General features: G+C 39.6%; 1 protein-coding gene across 4 annotated transcripts; it reads right to left on the bottom strand.

Annotated features, from left to right (window-relative positions):
- Nucleotides 1-18,412, bottom strand: LOC145780929 (transcription factor EB-like). Of its 4 annotated transcripts, none has more exons than XM_082592595.1 (14): nt 18,281-18,412; nt 17,871-17,946; nt 14,304-14,438; nt 11,859-12,012; nt 11,583-11,659; nt 7,243-7,326; nt 6,656-6,833; nt 6,507-6,582; nt 4,423-4,570; nt 3,620-3,749; nt 2,027-2,199; nt 1,640-1,826; nt 1,337-1,446; nt 1-1,187 (listed from the first exon to the last, which is right to left on the bottom strand). In XM_082592595.1, the coding sequence occupies exons 2-14, from the start codon at nt 17,916-17,918 to the stop codon at nt 1,092-1,094; spliced, it is 1,596 nt and encodes a 531-aa protein (XP_082448721.1). In that variant the 5' UTR covers nt 17,919-17,946; nt 18,281-18,412; the 3' UTR covers nt 1-1,091. The 4 variants fall into 4 exon arrangements, with proteins under 4 accessions (XP_082448721.1, XP_082448723.1, XP_082448722.1 ...); XM_082592597.1 differs by having other exon boundaries at nt 11,607-11,659; XM_082592596.1 differs by having other exon boundaries at nt 11,583-11,656.
- Nucleotides 18,413-19,145: the final 733 nt, after the last annotated feature.

The raw sequence follows: 19,145 nt of genomic DNA, 5'->3' as shown, positions 1-19,145 counted from the left end.
TTTTATTGTGAAGGTTAAATTCACGATGTGTTAGAAAGATCATGATGGTATATAAAAGAGCAAAAGCGACATTTCATTAAGAACATTTATGAAAAATAAACATAGGAAATTTGCAACAAAACACACATAGGCTATAGTATATAGTATATACAGCACTTCATTCACATATGGTGATAAAACAGCGTTTTGCGTTCAAGCAAGAAACTTGATAATTTGAAACTTTTTCTGCATTGTTGCTCAAATGATATGCGAATGTAGCAAGCTATAAGTTGGCATGAAACAAGGTATTTTAAAACATAAAGCTGTAATTTCGAATTCTCAAAAGTTGGTGGGAAAGATAAATCAAACAGCTTCGCACCAAAACATAGTGGTCATAGCATAAAGTATATAACGTTTCCAAAACTGTTTTTACATCATTTATTCTACAGGTACCCTAAAAATTCCAGTTAAGCAAACGTTTCGCATCATGAAGAAATTAACATTCCTCCTTAACTATAGAGAAAATTTTAGGTAATCAGTTTGTACAATGCAGCAACTTGTTAGACAGAAAACTAAACGATCTCACTTCACTAGAAAACAAATACGAGATTACACAACCTCGTACACTACTAGTTTTGAAAGAGGTCGAACCAGTTTTGCGTGAGTTAAGAATTCACTTAACAGCACGATCTTGATGAAAAAGCATAAATAAATTGCATAACAAATATGAAAAAGCTCTTTCAATACCTTGTTAATCTCTACGCGAAAAGATTTTACGGTTTTTGTGAAAGAGTCGTTGAAACCCACACTTTTAGCTTAATAATTTGCATTTCAAAGCACACCAAGTGCTGCTAGCTGAGAAAATAAACCTCTACTATTAGCTAAATCGGCAAAACCTGAGTTTTTTAGTGGAATGTGTCTTCTGACCATGGGTACTTCCACGAAGGAGTGAATGGCTTGCTTCTCGTAGCCACCCTCCAACTTAGTACTTGTTGAAATTTTCAAATGCCAGCCAGCTGCACTTGCTCTGTGCTAGCACCATTGCATCTCCGGGGCCCCAGAACCCCACTTCATACGTATGACGTCACGAGCAGAGGTTGTTCCGCCTTTGGTCACTGCATGTTTCCTTGGAGAGGGTTGATGGCGTCGGAAAGGAAGAGGTCTGTCTTCAGCACTGAGGAGAACTCGTCCATCATAACGTCGCCCAACTAAACAAGAAGAACATGCCGATGAAAAATGACGTCATAGCGATCGTCCAAAACATAATCTTTCATCAGCATTGAAGATAGTTCTATTTTACTTATTGACGAGGCTTTTCATCTGGGATCTGGTTGCCACTTATTGCAGTGTGACTTACCTCCGGGTTGCCAGCCAACAGAGCTCCGAAATCACCATCGGTCATGTTGGCAAGATCGGAGTTGGATGGGTTGTCCGCTTGGAATGGCGCCATATCCACATCCGCAAAACCTGTCACAAAAACTTTGCGTAACATGACGCTCAGAGTGATGACACTTCACGGGTGACGTCATTGTATATTTAACTCCAGCAAAATAAATCATCCGAACAACCAGGAGGACTTAGAAAATATTGAGTGTACCAACAGAAACGTATGCTGTACGATTGTACATGTCTCGCTTTCTTGCTGCATGCAAAGCATTACCTTGCATTGATGTATCCATCGTGCCAGCTTGATTGTTTGCTTGTGGTAGGTTCGCCACTTGGTGAGGCGACGGGTTGCTCGATGCGCTCCCTAGCGGAGAGTATTGATTCTGATTGAAAGGCGCATTTGGCGCCATATGCTGTTGTTGTTGCTGAGGTGATAAGGCGTTGGAATCGATGGTCAACAACTGAAAATAAGCCCATCATGAGTTAAACTTGAGAAAAGGTTATTAATGAAAACATTTGATTAATGGTTGGAACGGTCAATCTAACCAAAAAGTAAAGAGTCCAAAATTTAGATACTAAACTCATGTTCAGTAAACGGGTCGAAAACTAAACTGTTTTCATCTTTAATGCTATGAAACATATTGCAGCGTCGCATGCGTACCTGTTGGGGTTGGTACTGGTGTGCTTGTGGACTCAATTGGTAGTTTTGTCCGCTGGTGGTTACTGGTTGACCAATCACCATATCACTCTGGTTCTGAGCGACCATGGCGGCCTGAGAAGTGTTCAGAGGCGAAATAGGATTCGAGGGAAAATTGGAAATGTGTCTTTCTTCCTCTGAAATGTTTAACATCGCTTTTTTAAGTTAGAATTTGAGAGGTAGCTAAAAAAGCAAACCACTCACACATCTGAAAGCGAATAACAAACGAGCTCGCTGCAAACAGAGCAATGCCTAGTACCAAAGTAGCACACGAGATAACTTATAAATCAAAATGGGAGTGCTTTGATAGGAGACAAATTTATATAACTCAAAAGTAAATTGCCTCACTGTGAAATAGAAACCATTGTAGTAGTAGTAAACCAGTTTTAATCCGGTGATGTCCCCGTTACCGAGGGTGGCCGGATTCACCTCCAAGTGCCGCAATCGTCTTCACACCCTGCCTCCACATCGATCTGTCTAGCGCGTCCTCTCTTGTCAAGCCCACCTTGCTGCTTTCTTCCTCAACTTGCTTTTTCCATGTTTTCTTTGGTCTTCCTTGTTTTCTACGACCCTCCACTTGCAACTCCAGCGCTCTTCTCAAAATATCATCTTTATCCCTTCTCAAAACATGCCCATACCACCTCTCTCCATTCGCTTTTGCCAACTTATCAACACTCTCATTCAACCCAAGCAAGCTCATAAGTTCTTTGGTATTTCTTTTGTCCATCAGCTTTACACCACACATTGCTCTCACCATCGCTCTCTCAGTTCTTCTTAAAATCGCCAATTCGTTTTCCCGTAAGCACCATGTCTCACTTCCGTACAGCATTGCAGATCTCACACAACTAGTATAAATTCTTCCTCTCATTTTCAACGGAAATCTTCTACCACATAACAACTCTTGACACTCTCTGAATTTCACCCAACCAAACCTTCCTCTTGCAGTCATTGCCGCTTCACAACCACCACTGGCATTCAATCTATCTCCTAGATAGCAAAAGGCATTTACTGATTTAACTTCGTCATTCAGCTTTTCAACAGGACCAATCATTCCTTCCTCAATCTTCTTGCATCTTTCACATTCAAAACCATCTCCAGATCTGCATGTCACTCTCTTCATCTTTGCACATCTTCCATGCACCCATTTCTTGCATTTCGTACATGTAACAGAATTTGCCATCACTCTTCTTCCGCAGACGCCACATGGGTCAATTTTGCTCATTGTGATTTCCCCTTCCGTTCCGCTTATTACGACCTTTGTCTTGTTGATGTTCACACGCATACCTTTACAATGAAGTGACTTCTTCCACATCTTAACTTTCTCTCTCAGGTCTTCCATTGTGTCACTCAACAAAACCAAATCATCGGCGTACAGTATCTCCATCAATGAATCTTCTCGTACACATTCGGTAATCACATCAACCACAATTGGAGAGCAAATATTCGCATGTGTTATGATCAGTCTTAGATGAAACCAGTAGGCTACCAATAGTTTCCAAAGTTAGTGAGACAAGCCACGGTAGACTGCTGTTATTACTCAATGTTAGTAAAACCTACCGTTGGTGAATACAGACGAGTCGCGACTCGAAGAGTTGTCATAGTTGAGTAAAGTGTTGACCATCTGTTGTTTTTCGTTGCTGTCGGCAGGCACACCGATGCCGTGTTGCTGCATCTTCATCTCTAAGCTCTGCATGGTTGAGGTTTGGCAACAAGTTATTAGAAAATGGTCAAAAATTACAAATCAACTCTCATAATCAAAACAAACTGCACACAAAATAGGGGGACCGATAGTGCAAATATTCCGGAAATATGAGAAATAACGATTCCGGATTTTTTTTAACTTATATTTTTTAGTTTAATTAAAATGAAATATGCTGCATATCCAGCAATAGACGATCAGCGGATTTTTTTGAAATAATTTTATGAAAAGTTTGTTATCTAATTTAAAGGTAGCTTACGTCATTTAATAGAAAAAGATTTCTGCTTAGGCACAGGCCTGCAAGATATTAATTTAACAAAACGGAGAAATAAGATAACGAAGAAATGAATTTAATAAAACGGTGAAATAAGATAACGAAAGCTTAGTTGGAAGGGTCTTAAGTTTACCATGCATCTACTTCCGCATCAATAGAATCTGCCACCTTGCATTTTACCACCACTTCGGTCAGAAATATTCACCTTTCTGACATCGGTTCAACGTAAAATGAACCTAAAGGGATTAACTTTGCTGACTGATGAAAACACTGGGAGTGGGCTTTGAGCAAAGCACGGTATGTATGGTTTGAGATAAAAATATTTGTCGTGTTAGAAAAATGATTGGTTTCAAATTGCAGCAATGCCACGTAATATTTTCTTATCACCTGCACCCGCAGCAACAGCTTCTTGTTCAAGGCTTCCATTTCTTTGTTCCTTTGCTCGATTTGCCGAGTACGAGTTTGCTCGGAGTGCAAGTCATTAATGTGATCGACGGCCGCTTTCAGTATGGACCCTTTGTTCCACCGTGTGTCTCTGAAGACATTTTGATCGTTTTTATTTCGCAAAAATCGGCCAAAAATATCTTTATATCACGCACAATGCAATCGGTGTAGAGCAGTGGTTCCCAATCTTTTTGTTGTCACGGACCCCTTTAGACAAATTACTAATTCTACGGACCCCTACCTAAATTTTGCCTGAAACTCAATTAACATACTGCCGGTATTGACTATTGTAATAATAAGTTGCAAGTGGAGGGTCGTAGAAAAAAAGGAAGACCCAAGAAAACGTGAAAAAGGTAAGTTGAAGAGGAAAGCAGCAAAGTGGGCTTGACAAGAGAGGACGCGTTAGACAGATCGATGTGGAGGCAGGGTGTGAAGGCGATTGCGGCACTTGGAGGTGAATCCGGCCACCCTCGGTAACGGGGACATCACCAGATTAAAATTGGACTACTACTGTACTGTGTCATATTGCATTGCCGCTATGACTCCTGCGGCAAATATCAGGTTAAACAGTTGCTCAAATAAGAAAATGAATGAATTGTTCAAGAAATGTCAGCAGTAGGCCTAGTTGAATATTAAAGTGACCCAAAGTGCCATGCCGAAACTTTTCAACGTAAGCAAATTTAATGAGAGGGCTGTTGTTGCCTTTCCTGAACTAAACGACTGAACTGTGGTTGAGTTTTTGACAATGCAACACGCATGTCATCTTCAACGTCCACTGTCCAGGCGATTTCGATGTTTAGTTTTTATTGTGACAAGAGCTGAGAATCCTGCCTCGCAAAGGTAAGTGGTTATGAATGGTAACAAAACTACAATCGCTTGCTTTGCCAAGAATGGATAGGTTTGCAGTTGTGAGCACCAAAATTCTTCCACAGTTTTGAATGAAATTCAATGCTTAATAACTCTTTTGATCTGAAATCAATTAGGTCATCTTTACTGAAATCGTCATCGCTAATGTTGTTCAAGACAAAAAGAAAAGGATTTCGAATCCATGTTTCAACTTCGTTCGGCAGGCGTTCTAAATTGAAATAACGTTGAAATGAGATTTCCAGGATTTCCAAGTGTGCGCAAAATTTTTCTCTTATAGAGATCAAAAGAGTACATTCTCTTTGAGTTTCATCCCGGTTTCATCCATCAAGATAAGATCTTCTAACATTGGAAAGTTAACGTAATTACCTGCTTCCAATCTGCGTTTCCAAACTTGGCTTGGCTAAAAGTAACTTGGCTAAAAACGCTTTCAGTTTTTCAGCTGCATCAATTATTGTCACACCTGGTCCTTGAATGCCACGATTAACATTGTTAATATGACCGAAAATATCGGCTAAGTAGGCCATGCCGAATAGAAAACTTTTACTCTCAAACAATTTTGAGAGGGGACTTCTTTTTGCTTTTAAAATCGACATGCTTTGTGGTAGATGAAGTTTAAGGTCAATGTACACAGTACACACTGTAGGCAGCAGCATAGATTTATTTTAATGCAGAGGCCTACCGGTACAGTTTATTCTCGCGGGCTTGAGCTTGATACATTTGCATTTAAAGAGAGAAATGAAAGTAAAAAAATTGTTTTTCGATTTTTATTTTTTTCAAAATTCATCAAGGTAATCACGGACCCCAAATGCTTTCTCACGGACCCCCAAGGGGTCCGCGAACCCCAGGTTGGGAACCACTGGTGTAGAGTAAAACATTTACCAAATAAAGATGTTGGTGTTAGGAGTTTCGTAGTTTAGTAATTTGAAACAGAAAAGGTCAGAAATGAATGTGCCTTTGCTTGTGCACTATCGCAGCCAATAAATGACACATTTTTGCATTAATTCCACGTCTGCAGGCGTCAATTCAAAACGTACGCGTGTTGGCTACAATTTAATATTTTGCAATTTGTAAGTTAATAATTTTAAAATTTACGATGCAAAAGCTAACAAGCAAGTGTCGAAAAATGTTTAAAAAAATTTAAACGCTTCACAAATACTCACGGGTCTACAGGCTTCGGGACCATTGTTCCCAATTCCTTGATCCGATCATTAATGTTGTACCTTCGTCGTCTTTCAACTGAAAAGAAAAAAAAATGTTTTGAAATTCACGGGAAAAAATACAAGTTCCAAACGTGAGAAAGCGATCTTACTGATGTTGTGGTTGTCCTTTTTGATCCGATCTTTGTTGAAGATCCGGATGTCCTCTTCCGTTAGCTCCTGTTTAATTACTGGGCAGGAGGAGGAAGTGTTTCCTTCAATGACCAGAGGGAGCTGATTGGCAGATCCTTGAGTAAAGCGTTCCATTGCAGTAGGAGACACAGTCGGAAGCTAGAAATGAATCAAGACCGTTTAACGGGGCAAGTTGTTACCATTAATGATGCTGTTAGTTTTAAAGCAGAAAGGAAAATGCTTCTGTACTGGCATCTAGATGTATCGCATTCAGTATCACGGCAAAAGACGGATGAGTCAAAAAGCACATTCAAAACAATAGAAAAGTGACCTTGGCCATCTCAGCATTCATTTGTTTGGTAAAAACGAAAATACAACCAAAAAAACTCGCTTTATTGTAGTGCCGTGACTGAGCTGAGGTTGAAATAACATGAAGTGTTATCGATAATAAAAAAAATAGGTATTAAAACTACAAGAATGCTTGATGAATTGATGATACTTGCTTTCAGTTTCAATGAGTCGCCGCACAAAAATTATTATTTTCTGATCATACAGCAACCTATCTCACCGTTGTGGAAGGCCTTTCATGTCGCATGTGCTCATCTCCAAAGCTGGATTCCAGACTGACCAAATCATCGATGAAGCTATCCACCTACGCGTAACATACAGAAACTTTTAATTACACCAAACACGTTGTGCCGAATCAAACAGTTATCGCCGAGATGTTATTTTCTTGATTCAAAGTTATTGTCAACATACTATCAAAACAATTAAAAATAGTGACTCTTTTCGACAAGGTGTTGCAGTAAAGAAATAGCGCTAAGCAGAGAGTACCACACTAAATTGACAATATCAAATCTATTCTGAAGCTTTCGCTATATAAGGGCGGCTTCATCGGTACATTCATTATTATTATTAAAATAGAATCCTCTGCAGTAAAGCTCGACGATAATCATAAAATAACATTTATAAAGCACTGCATCCATCCATAGTGCAAACTATGCTCCTGGGCGCTGCACCTGATGACAGTGAGATGATAATTAATGCAATCATAGTGTTCAGTGCAGTAGAATGGTTTCAAGCTAGTTTTAATTTAATAATTTTTCTGCTTCCTATATACAAATAAGTGAACAAGTAGTCGCCATTACCGCGTCTTGTGTCATTTATCAAAACTACAAAACTAATCGGGCCGGACAACCTGGTCCAGCCATGCACATTGCACATATAATCTACCTGGCCATTGGGTTGGGGAGCATGATGGCGTCGCCACCAAGAGTGCCATTGAGCGTACTCATATTCAAACATCCAGGTCATATTAAAGATTCAATCTACGTTTGTTTAAATGAAGTAATCTTTCTATGCAAACTGACAAAAAAGCACAAAACAACAATAAAATTTAAAAGCGGTCTAGTTTCTTTCATGAAAACTTATCTTTCTACGTATGTTATTTACGAATCTACAGCATCATAATGAAACAGAGTTTGTTTCTTTTTGAAACTATGCCACTGTAACTACACAAAGCAGGTAACCAAAACCTGACTGCATGTTCTTTTCTGGCCAATCCGATCTAAATAATTCGTAGTCTGCTGTTGCTCAGCGACACTTGCAATCGTGCACTGAGCGAAGGAGCAGCGACTGCACTGACTGACACTGTGTGCCAGATACTGTTTTTACCTTGTTATTGAAAATCGACTTGGGCAAAGTTGAGAAACTACATCATGGAAGTATGGCCGTGACGTTTTCCAACTATAAAGCGATATCAAACTAATGTAATTTTTTCTGTCAAACTCAGTAAACAAGAGCAAGGGACAAACAACTATATGATGCAACTTATAACTTCCGATCTAAGCACAAATGAGAATGGATGTAATGCACTGATTGTAGTTGGATGAACGGCAGCTGGTTACAATTTGGTTTCAGAGCAAGTCGCAATCGGCAAATGTGCAAATCAGTCCTGGTTATTCCTCTTGACATATTTGTCATCCAACCACAAAGCTCCAGATTTGCATATTTTACTTCACACAACCTTTTCATCATATCACCTGATTATTTTTTATCAAAGCAGAACTAACTTTGCTAGCCGTCACAAACTCTTGTAAAATGTCTGTTATGAAAGTTGGCTGCTTAAGAACTGACTTCTTTCGCCAGAATTTCTTTAGAGAATTTTCTACTGATTACGGTAATCAGCTTCTTAAACTACGCTACTCCTTCATAATAGGCCACATTCTTTTCGTTCGGTAATGCTTCAATCTTTTCACGCTGATACATCAAATGTTGAAATAATCAGCAACATCTGGTCAGTAGAACAACATAGAAAGTGAACTCATGCGAAGCAAAGCATGCGGCAAAAGCAACCTACCCAAAAAAGATTTACCACACAAAACACCTGAGCTCTCAAAAACTATCACAACCACACTTATTAAGCTGGACTGGTGAGATGCGGAGTGCAATAGAATAGATTACGAATTAGAATTGAGTACAATAATACCACGCGATTTGCGAAAGATTCTGACAAACAGGAACCGAGGCCTCACGTACACACAATACTCCTACACAGAGCTTGACAAAAAGTTACAAACTTTATCCTAATGTGGTAGTTTGCACGAATAAATGCTCTGAAGACGCAACAGTCACAAAGGTTAACTTCTAAATGGTTAACTTATTAGCAACATTAACGAAATAATTGACTTCACAGAAAATAAAGAAACCTCCTAAACTGACTGATATCTTTGTACTTTGTTTTTAATGCTAACATCCATATTTTGATGACAGCGTATTCTACGCTTCTCCAGCATGGTGGTGGAAAGATAAAATCTTGCGCAATAATAGGTCACTTTTCTCAATAATAATCCACTTGCTCATATTTTAAACGCCACACCTTTCCCTGTTCATGACCATGCAGCTGTGCCGCATGCCAAAGCTCGTACTTTCGCTTTATCCGGACATGCTGACAAAGAAATTAAAATCTTCGTAAAAACAACGTGATGGGGCCAGAGAATCAATGCATCCGTTTGTGTAGCAATGCCAGGCAACAAGAATGGATTTTGAGATGAGTTGGCGTGTTTCGTTCAATGGTTTCATCAATGAAAATGCGTTCGGGTTTGCAATCAATTTCCTACCGCCGTGACATCATGATAGTTAACAGGTGCTGTTTAATAAACAGAAAAAGAAATCCAATTGCGTGCCTCACCCACGTGATGCAGTTTCCAAAGACGTCAGGGATTTATCTAATGAAAGGCAAAAGGAAAAGACGCATTGACAAAAGCCTCAGTTAAACCATTGTTTTTCAGATGACTCAACAAGAAATGAGGCGGGATTAAATAACACTTTGGTTCCGAAAAACTTTCAGTGATGCAATGACACAAAAACACGTTTCTTTGCGCAGGATAGCTCAGCCGCTAATTGTATTGCATTTCCTTTAGTAGCTTATTTAGCTTCAAATGAAGCTTCTCATGTTGAAAAAATATACATGTAAGCTGGCTTTCAACTCAGGTTTATAAGTTGTTCAGCAAATGAAAATGAGAAAGTGTGAGCTTATTTTATTGAGACAATCCTGTAATGAGACAAAACAAATACCTTTGTTTCACCCATGCAATCTAAGCTTGAAGCAAAAAACGAACTTAATTGGTAATCACAAGAAAATAAAGACCTTCTGTGAAAAACGTAGTAAATATTTCACTGAACAGTAGCATCGAAAATGTCAATGTCCATTAAAACGAAAGTAGGATAGCTGCTTGAAAAACAAACACAATATCGTATTATCACCTAAGTACACCCGCATCCTTCCGACAAACAATAATTTGATATGGGACATCTCAAACGTTAATGGCTTAGACTTGCTGGCATAAATGACCCAACTCAATTTTCAACTATAGCAAGGCATCGTAACTGCAACAAATAACCAACTGTCCATAAGTCACCAGCCACCCGAGTTAAACGAGGTCAACGCGTGGGATATTACCTAATGACTCCCATCCAGAAGATATTACGTCGCAGAAGTGGTAAAACGTGCAGTGACAAAGTGGTGCTAAGCACTGAAAGGTTGAAGCCGCAAGGTGGAGTGTTATGAAAGCTATACTCTATACCAGTGGTTCTCAACCTTTTTGTTTTGGCGGACCTCTTTTGATACCTTCAAAGCGGTCGCGGACCCTTAAAAAAGTTTTATCTGAAATTTTGGTATATCGCTTCTCCGATAATGGAATCAAACGTTTCATAAGTTTCGAAACGACACACTTAGAAGAATTTAGTGAACTCGGGACACACTTATGACGATTGATGACATTAGAGAAATTATGTTATGAGCTTTATGTTGGCACGCAGCATCAAAAATCAGTAGTTTAATCTATATGTTGATTTGATGTTTTTCTATAAATTTTATCAAAAATCAGTAGAATTTTGCGGCCGTTACAACCAATTTTTTTTATTTTTCATTTCTAATCAGTATTAATTCGTTATAATCTTTGTCATTGCAAAACTGTGAGTGGTAATAGACTGCTGACCAACGTTTGTATTTCTAAGTTAAGCATGGATCAATAGACTGCTGTCTCAAAAGAATTAAGTTGAACATAGCCTTATTAAAAAATTAATTCATTTATATGATATTTTTTTAGTTACGAAACCAAACCTTTGAACTTTCCAAGGACATCGCACCAGTTCGTTGGGAAGTACAGTTTGAAAATCACGGTAATACACAAATACAGCACAACCAACCAATTCTTCAATTTCGTAATTTATCATTCATGCTGCAAACTCGGAAACTTTCACAGACCCCAAGGGGCCCGCGGACCCCGGTTGAAAACCACTGCTCTATATGTCAAAGACGGCTTGCGTTATACGGACTTTGAGAATTGGTTTTAGGTAATTCGGGGAAAGCTAAATTAAAAACTACAAAAGATATAAGATACTTACACTTCCAAAGTTGTCTGCTGATGCTGATATATTCAGACGAGCTAGGGGGCTGGCGGGAGTGCTGCCGTGGAAAGCTGCTGAAAAACTGAACTTTAAATTCTGCACATGGCGCGGTACAAAAGTCCAGATTGACACGAGTGACGCTCAGTTAAAGTCATACTTAAAAAAAGTTTGACAATGCAGAACAGCAACAACTTCATGCTAAGTCACCACGCAACACGAGGCCAAAACAAAGTTACGCGTTTAATTTTTTTTTCTATTTCGATCACGATTTACCTCCACCGGCAGGTGGCGCACTTGATTGAGGAGCCATCACTTGTCGAATTACGAACTTCGACCCGTCGTGTGACTGACTGAGGAATTCTTTGACCTGATTTCGTTGCGTTTCTCTAACGTGGTATTGGGTGGGGTTCTGCAGACTAGTTTCAACCTGATAAAAAGTTACGATTTAAAGATAACAGAAGTTGGAGCGGGTTATAACTTATATTCTGTAAGCAACGCTACAAAACCGAGTAAAAAGGTTGGTTGGATTTGAATCTTTATCCTCAGACTTACAAAGCATTGATATGTTATTCCTGGAAGTTTCGCGTACTTGTAGAGGCTTTTGACGCAGGACCATTTACCGAAATTGACAGAGTGAAGTTTCCGATTGTTAAGTCTTGTTGCTGTGGAATTATTCCATCCATTAGGTTCCGCAAAATGGAGAGCAGTCCTTAGAATGCGTTGCTCAAGCGCACACCCCGAGAGTCGTATCAGCGCCGCTTGATCTTGAAGTTTCTTCGTTCACAAAGTCACGCGCTAACCAACCGACAATTGGGGCGGACAACTGAGCTATCGGAAGCACAACTGAGAAAAAGCGACAACCCTGAACTCGAGATGATGCCAGGCCCTTGTGGCAAATAAATTGAATTTATTTTCCGAAAAGTGAACAGTAGTTTATTTTAAGATATTTGCAATAATAATTAAAATCACATCTTAATCGAAAATTTGCAATAACTTGAAGAAAAGTTTTCCCTACAGCAAAAATTCTGGAAATATATTGCAGTGGAACAGAAACAAACGCCCAGTAAATGCTCCTTCAATGGTTCTTCACATCAAGCATGGCGATCAATTAATACATTAATTTAATAATCTTTCATAAACCAGAGGTTTAAACAACTATCATCGCGCACAATGTCATTTTTCAAGCATTATTTTCCAATCAACTTCCCTAAAAGCAATGCGCACACTCAACAATGTTTGCTTAATCATGATTACTTAACATAAGCCAATATCTTAATAAAAATTTTACTGCGCATTGTTTGCGTCAGCCTAAATTAAGTGACTAGTATAAACAAGCTGAGTTTGCAAAGGAGAAATTGACAAAATCACCATTACGTCATTTCACATGGTAACGGCGAATGGTGAAGGGAATTCCCTGCTGACTGGGACTTCAAAATCAGGCAATGTGTGGCCAAAGTCATGTGGGAAAAAGGAAATGGACCAAAAGCGATAGAAAGAATGAACAAAATAGTTTCCAAATCAATATTTTCCCCGATTTTTAAGACATCACAAAAATGAAATTGCGAAATAATTTGAATGCAAAAACAGAAAATCTCCCTAGTTAAAGTGTTAGGCGTTCTACACTACAATCTCATGCGGCTGTGTGTGAATACTGTTGTATTTCAAAGAAATCTAAAATCATCAGAGCAACAACTCAGATATTAGAACTAGTGAGGAAATCATGCGTAATGCAATGTCTAGCTTGTTTGAAGACTTGAAAAAAGTAACATGTGGTGCGGACAGCACCGGTAAAGTTCTTTGGGCCAAAACAGCTGTCCGTCATCAACTTTGGTGATACAGTACCAATAAACCACAAAAAAGATGCCACGAACTCAACACCATTAATCAAGTAACTAGACAAACTTACGTCTTAGCTACAATACCACTTCAAACACGATTACGCCAAATCTGTTAGCTCATAGTGTCAATGTATTTCAACTTGTAAGCAATTGATTGCAAGAAATTTCCGCTTGCACCAGTGGCCAATTTCGCACTGTTAACAATTTTAAATCTAAATGCGTAGCAACTGAAAATAAAGATCATCAGGAAGGGGAAAGTTTCCAATCATGAATCACAGTCATTGTGCATATGCGTACCCCATTGCGCATGCATGTGCCATTCAATCAGTAGGCGGACTTTGGTCCACGGTGTTGTCAAAACAAAAAACTTATAGAAGACCTATTTTCAAATGAATGCATAAAAAAATGTGAAGAATTTGTGAAACCAAAGTAACAAATTTATAGTAAATGCTTAAAAAGTAAGTATTTTTTGTCGTATTCAGGCTAATGCCTGGTGGTGGTTAAAGGTTTAGATTAAGTGAATAGGAAAGTAAAAAAATCAATCTCCGTGTCCACTTTCAGGCATGGCTTGCAGTGCCCTGCCAAAGACAGTGCCGCATGCCTTTGAGCGGTGTCGAACCGGCGCCCTTTCGAGTGTCAAAACAAGGCTCTCACCACTCGGCAATGCAGGCGTACACTGTTGTGTGTGGGAAAAGTTATAATCTAGCCAGTCGTACTTTCATGAAAGCGATGTTTTAAAATACAACTCATACTGAAAACACATATCCTTTGTGCTGCTTCAAATACGAACAGAAAACTTGTGATTCTGTTCTGTTGATGCAATTAACAAGCACTTCCACATGACGTAAAATTGTTAAAGATCATCCCTTAGCTTACCTACCTTCAATATTTGAGCTGGTAGCTCTGGTTTAACAACAACCACGCTTGGTAAGCTGATGGCATTAGTGGCAGAGCTTTTTGGAACCAATTCGCCTTCATTTCTTCTGTAAAACTTCTGTTTTTGTTCTTGAAGTATCTAAACACAGAATCAGTATAATAACAATCAATGAAAAAACTTGTGCTACGGTTGTTCAACTCACGATGAAGTGTTGAGATGGCGCTACGGTTCAGCGTTCATGCGCTTACCATTGCTCTCTTTTTATTTGGCATGGTGCTGCACGGTGCTACTGGTACATCACTGTTTTGGGGTTTGCTACTATTTGGTGAGTCCGATTCGGTGAGTCCGATTCGGTGAGTCCGATTCAGTGAGTCCGATTCGGTGAGTTCCTAACCTCTAACCCTAACGGCAATGATATTTAGGCTACGGTACCCGATAATTTTTAAAAAAAATTGAAAAAATCACCGAATAGGGATCGGACTCATCGAATCAGACTCACCCAAATGGGCCATTCCGACTGTTTTTTACCTTTAAAGCAATGATGTAAATGATTTTAAATTATATTTCAAAGGCACTATTTAAGTGAATAATCACTTTTAATAAAAACACTACACTAAACAAAAAATAAAGAGCCCAAAATGTAGATACCAAACTCATGTTCAGCAAACAAACGTTTCGAAAACTATACTGTCTTCATCTTCAGTGTTATAAATCACATTTATAACACAATAAATCACATTTATAACACTGACACTATAAATCACATTTATAACACTGAAGATGAAGACAGTATAGTTTTCGAAACGTTTGTTTGCTGAACATGAGTTTGGTATCTACATTTTGGGCTCTTTATTTTTTGATTACACTACACTAGTTCTATAATTAAGTTTGTAGACCAGCGGTTCTTAACCTGTGGGTGATTACCACAAAAGGAGTAATTTGACATTTTTGGGGGTAATTAAATTATGTTTTTTTAGTTGCATTTCACCTAAATATTTTAAACTTGCTCATTAGAACGTGGAGGTGAACTAGATAAAATATCATGTCTGTTGTATGCCGTTTTGCTTCGTAACACATCCTACCATGTGTGACATCATGATATCTTGAGGGTATCATGGTAGGATCAGAGTGGCAACATCCAAATAAAAAATTAGACTTTACCCAGTAGGCCTACATTGTTTTCTGTTAGCCATGTGAATGCAGTAGTAAATGCTATTGAAAAGTACATTGTTAATGTTACATGGACGTGGATTAGCAAGTTACTTTTGATCGAAGAAAGTAGTATCAGTGATTTCAATATAGCAGCAAAAATATTATTTTTGGACTGCATGAAGATGTAGCTTGAGATTGACAATGTTAAAGATGCTGCCTATCAGTGTATGTACAATAGTACATGTGACTTTTTAACAGAATAAAAGTACAGACGAGGAAAATAAAACACCAGACGAGGAAAGCATCTCTGATGAGTTTACGTCAGATGAGTTCACCGCTGCCCTACAATCTACTAAGACCCGTAAGACCCCTGGTCCCGATAACATCTGCCCCGAACTTGTACTCCATGCTGGCACCGCCATGAAGTCTTGGCTGCGAAAATTCCTGTCTTCCTGCTTATGCCAACTCAAGATCCCCAAAATTTGGAGACGAGCCAAAGTAGTCGCGATCCCTAGACCCTAAGCCTCATAAGCCACAAGAGGATCCGAAGAGCTATCGACCTATATCTCTTCTCTGCATCCCTTTTAAAATCTTCGAACGTCTTATCTACACTCGAGTCGAACCAATTATAGACCCACTCTTGCCCCGGGAGCAAGCTGGTTTTCGACGTGGAAGATCTACTGTGGACCAAGTCACTCTCTTGACTCAAGACATCGAAGACTGCTTTGAGGCAAAGAAGAAGGCTGGTGCTGTGTTTCTTGACCTCACAGCTGCATACGACACCGTATGGCACCAAGGCCTCACCTGCAAACTGCTCCGCCTGCTCCCGGACAGGCACATGGTCCGCATGATCATGGAGCTCGTTTACAACAGAAGCTTTACTCTCACCACCGGAAGTGGTAAACCAAGCAGGTTACGACGCCTTAAGAATGGCGTCCCTCAGGGATCTGTCCTGGCCCCCCTTCTGTTTAACATCTACACCCACGACTTACCAATCACGGTATCCGCAAAGTACGCCTATGCCGATGATCTGGCCATTCTACACTTGTCGAATCAATGGCAAACAATAGAAGGGACTCTAAACCAGGACATGTCGACACTTTCGGCATACCTCCAGAGATGGAGACTGAAGCTCAGCGAAACCAAAACAGTGACGACAGCCTTCCACTTAAACAACCGGGAAGCAAAGCGCGAGCTCAAGATCAGCACCAATGGAAAAACCCTGCCCTTCTGCCCAAACCCTAAATATCTAGGGGTAGTCCTGGACAGGTCGCTCACTTACCGTCAACATTTGGAGTCACTACGCAAAAAGATCTCAACACGCACAGCTTTGCTAAGGCGTCTGGCCGGCTCTGGCTGGGGAGCCGGAGTTGATACCCTGCGCATTGCCACCATCGCGCTAGTTCACGCTCCAGCAGAATACTGTGCACCTGTCTGGAGCCGCAGTGCCCACTGCCATCAAATCGACACTGCCATAAACAACGCCTTGCGTATCGTGACAGGATGCCTGCGACCTACACCATCGGAAAATCTCCCTGTCCTTGCAAGCATCCAACCAGCTGAGCTTCGTCGCGAAGAAGCCATCCTGTCTCTCTCTCGTCGCGCTACGAACCCCAACCACTTGCTCTACTCAAGTCTCTACGAGTCTGTGAACGAGAAACCTCTGCGACTGAAATCGAGACACCCATTTGTACGTGCCGCACAACTCCTGATGAAAAGTGCTGAAGACCAATCCATCAGTGCGGCTACGTGGGCGGACCACCAATGGAGCTCGAAGTGGAAGAAGAACTCCTCAAGACTCCAAAGTTTCATCTCCGATACCAGCCACCATCCAACCGGAATGCATTTGCCAAGGAAGGCCTGGGTGCGGCTCAACCGCCTGCGTACTGGCGTCGGACTATTTCGCTTCAACATGCACAAATGGGGGATGGCTCCATCCGCGATCTGTGAGTGTGGCATGGAGGAACAAACCGTAGACCACACTATCTGTAACTGCGCCATCTACCATGCGCCAAATGGTGTGCGTGGTCTGCGTGAATTGGATGACGAATCAATTCAATGGCTGCTCGACACCTGCCCAAACATCTAGACCCCGTCGCCGCCACTGCCCAAGGGTGGTAAAAGGCAGAGCCCCTCGACCCTTGAAGTGGCGAAGAACAAGGTTCAAACGAAGAAGAAGAATAAAAGTAGTATTTGTCTACTCATTAATGGTCATTTGTATGTAAATTATGAAGTCATTTTTGCGTTGTTTTAGTGTTAATTAATTGCGAGGTTGCTATTTCTTTTAAAGGTTCACTGTAATCTATCAGGCTCTTCTCAGGAGTAACAAACCATTAAAAACCACCAGCGCAGGTAATATGTGTTGCTATATTTTTGTGGCAAATTATTTTCTAGTAAATACGCATGTTGCATATATACCCGATCTCTCTGCAGTTGCATCTTCTGTCTTGCTCTTGTACCAGCCATGTTGTCAGATTTCTTCACACGAGCAGTGCTATAAGAGATTAAATGTTATCAAAAATTTGTCCAGTATTGACTTTATATATAGCGAATTAACAAACTTAACTTTGAAGTTATTAAGAACATAATACTCTTTCTCCAACCAAAGTGGGGACTTAGATACTGTACTTTGAATAACATGGCAGAAAACAAATTACAATCACTAACATATATAGTATATATGTGCTATGCAATTAAACATCATGTTTCCAGTAACAAGCTAACAGTTAGTGCTACTACAATTTTTGTACCATGTTTTAATAAGAAAAATAAATATTATACAGCTGCTGATTATAAACAACATGAATTAAAGAGCAACCATCAAATACCCAGGAAATAATGAAAAACTTCTTTGTTCAAGTATGTTGTATTGATGTTAACAATCAGAGTTAGTTGTTATTTGCAATTCACAATTAAATTTATACAACCTACAGTTAAACAAATACAAGTAACAGTTAGCTAGAAAAAATATGAAATTCAAAACGTCAGAGTTGGTATTCACAGTTTATTCCCTTAACTCACAATGCGACATGTAACAAAGTAGACCATCGCAGATTTAGAACCACCAAACATTGTCTAACAAACTTGTAGCTTATTTTATTTTCAGAAATGAATATAGTGAGTCTTGAATTTATATTGTACAGAAAAGTGTTAGGCGCTTTTTAGCAAAACACTACTCAAAAAAGCATTGAAACATAAGCTTCCGCACAAATGTGACTAAGAGAAACTTGTTTCTCTCATCCAGATACTGCAGAATATGAATGGCCTTTGGACTGTTTTCTACACAAAATTTATAATGCTGCCATCCCTTTGTTGCTCTATATGGAGGGGAAACTTGGTGGTACAACAATATCTTGGCTAAAAGCTTTGATAGAACATTTCATAACCTAGGAGGGAAGACTGTCACCTCACCTTCATGTGGCCCCTCCTGTAAGTAGCACAAAAATGTAAAACGAAAAGCTACAGAAAAAACATTGACTCACAATGTTCAGCATAAGAACCACTCTTTTCACCTAATGTGCAGTTGTTGAATTTGCACTAAAACCTAAATTATCACTGTACCAAAACTATAGTAGTGTTCAATTGCATTGATAGCATTGCCCATACCAGCAGTCACTGCCTAATTGATGCATAAGCCTACCAATATTGCTTTAATCTGATAATATAATTTTTGGTATTGTTTTTGTGTGTCTT

This window comes from Aplidium turbinatum, chromosome 12 (assembly GCF_918807975.1).
Source record: "Aplidium turbinatum chromosome 12, kaAplTurb1.1, whole genome shotgun sequence".
NCBI classification, from domain to species: domain Eukaryota; kingdom Metazoa; phylum Chordata; class Ascidiacea; order Aplousobranchia; family Polyclinidae; genus Aplidium; species Aplidium turbinatum.
Note: the sequence above shows the minus strand (reverse complement) of the source record. Positions and strands in the feature narration are given on the sequence as shown.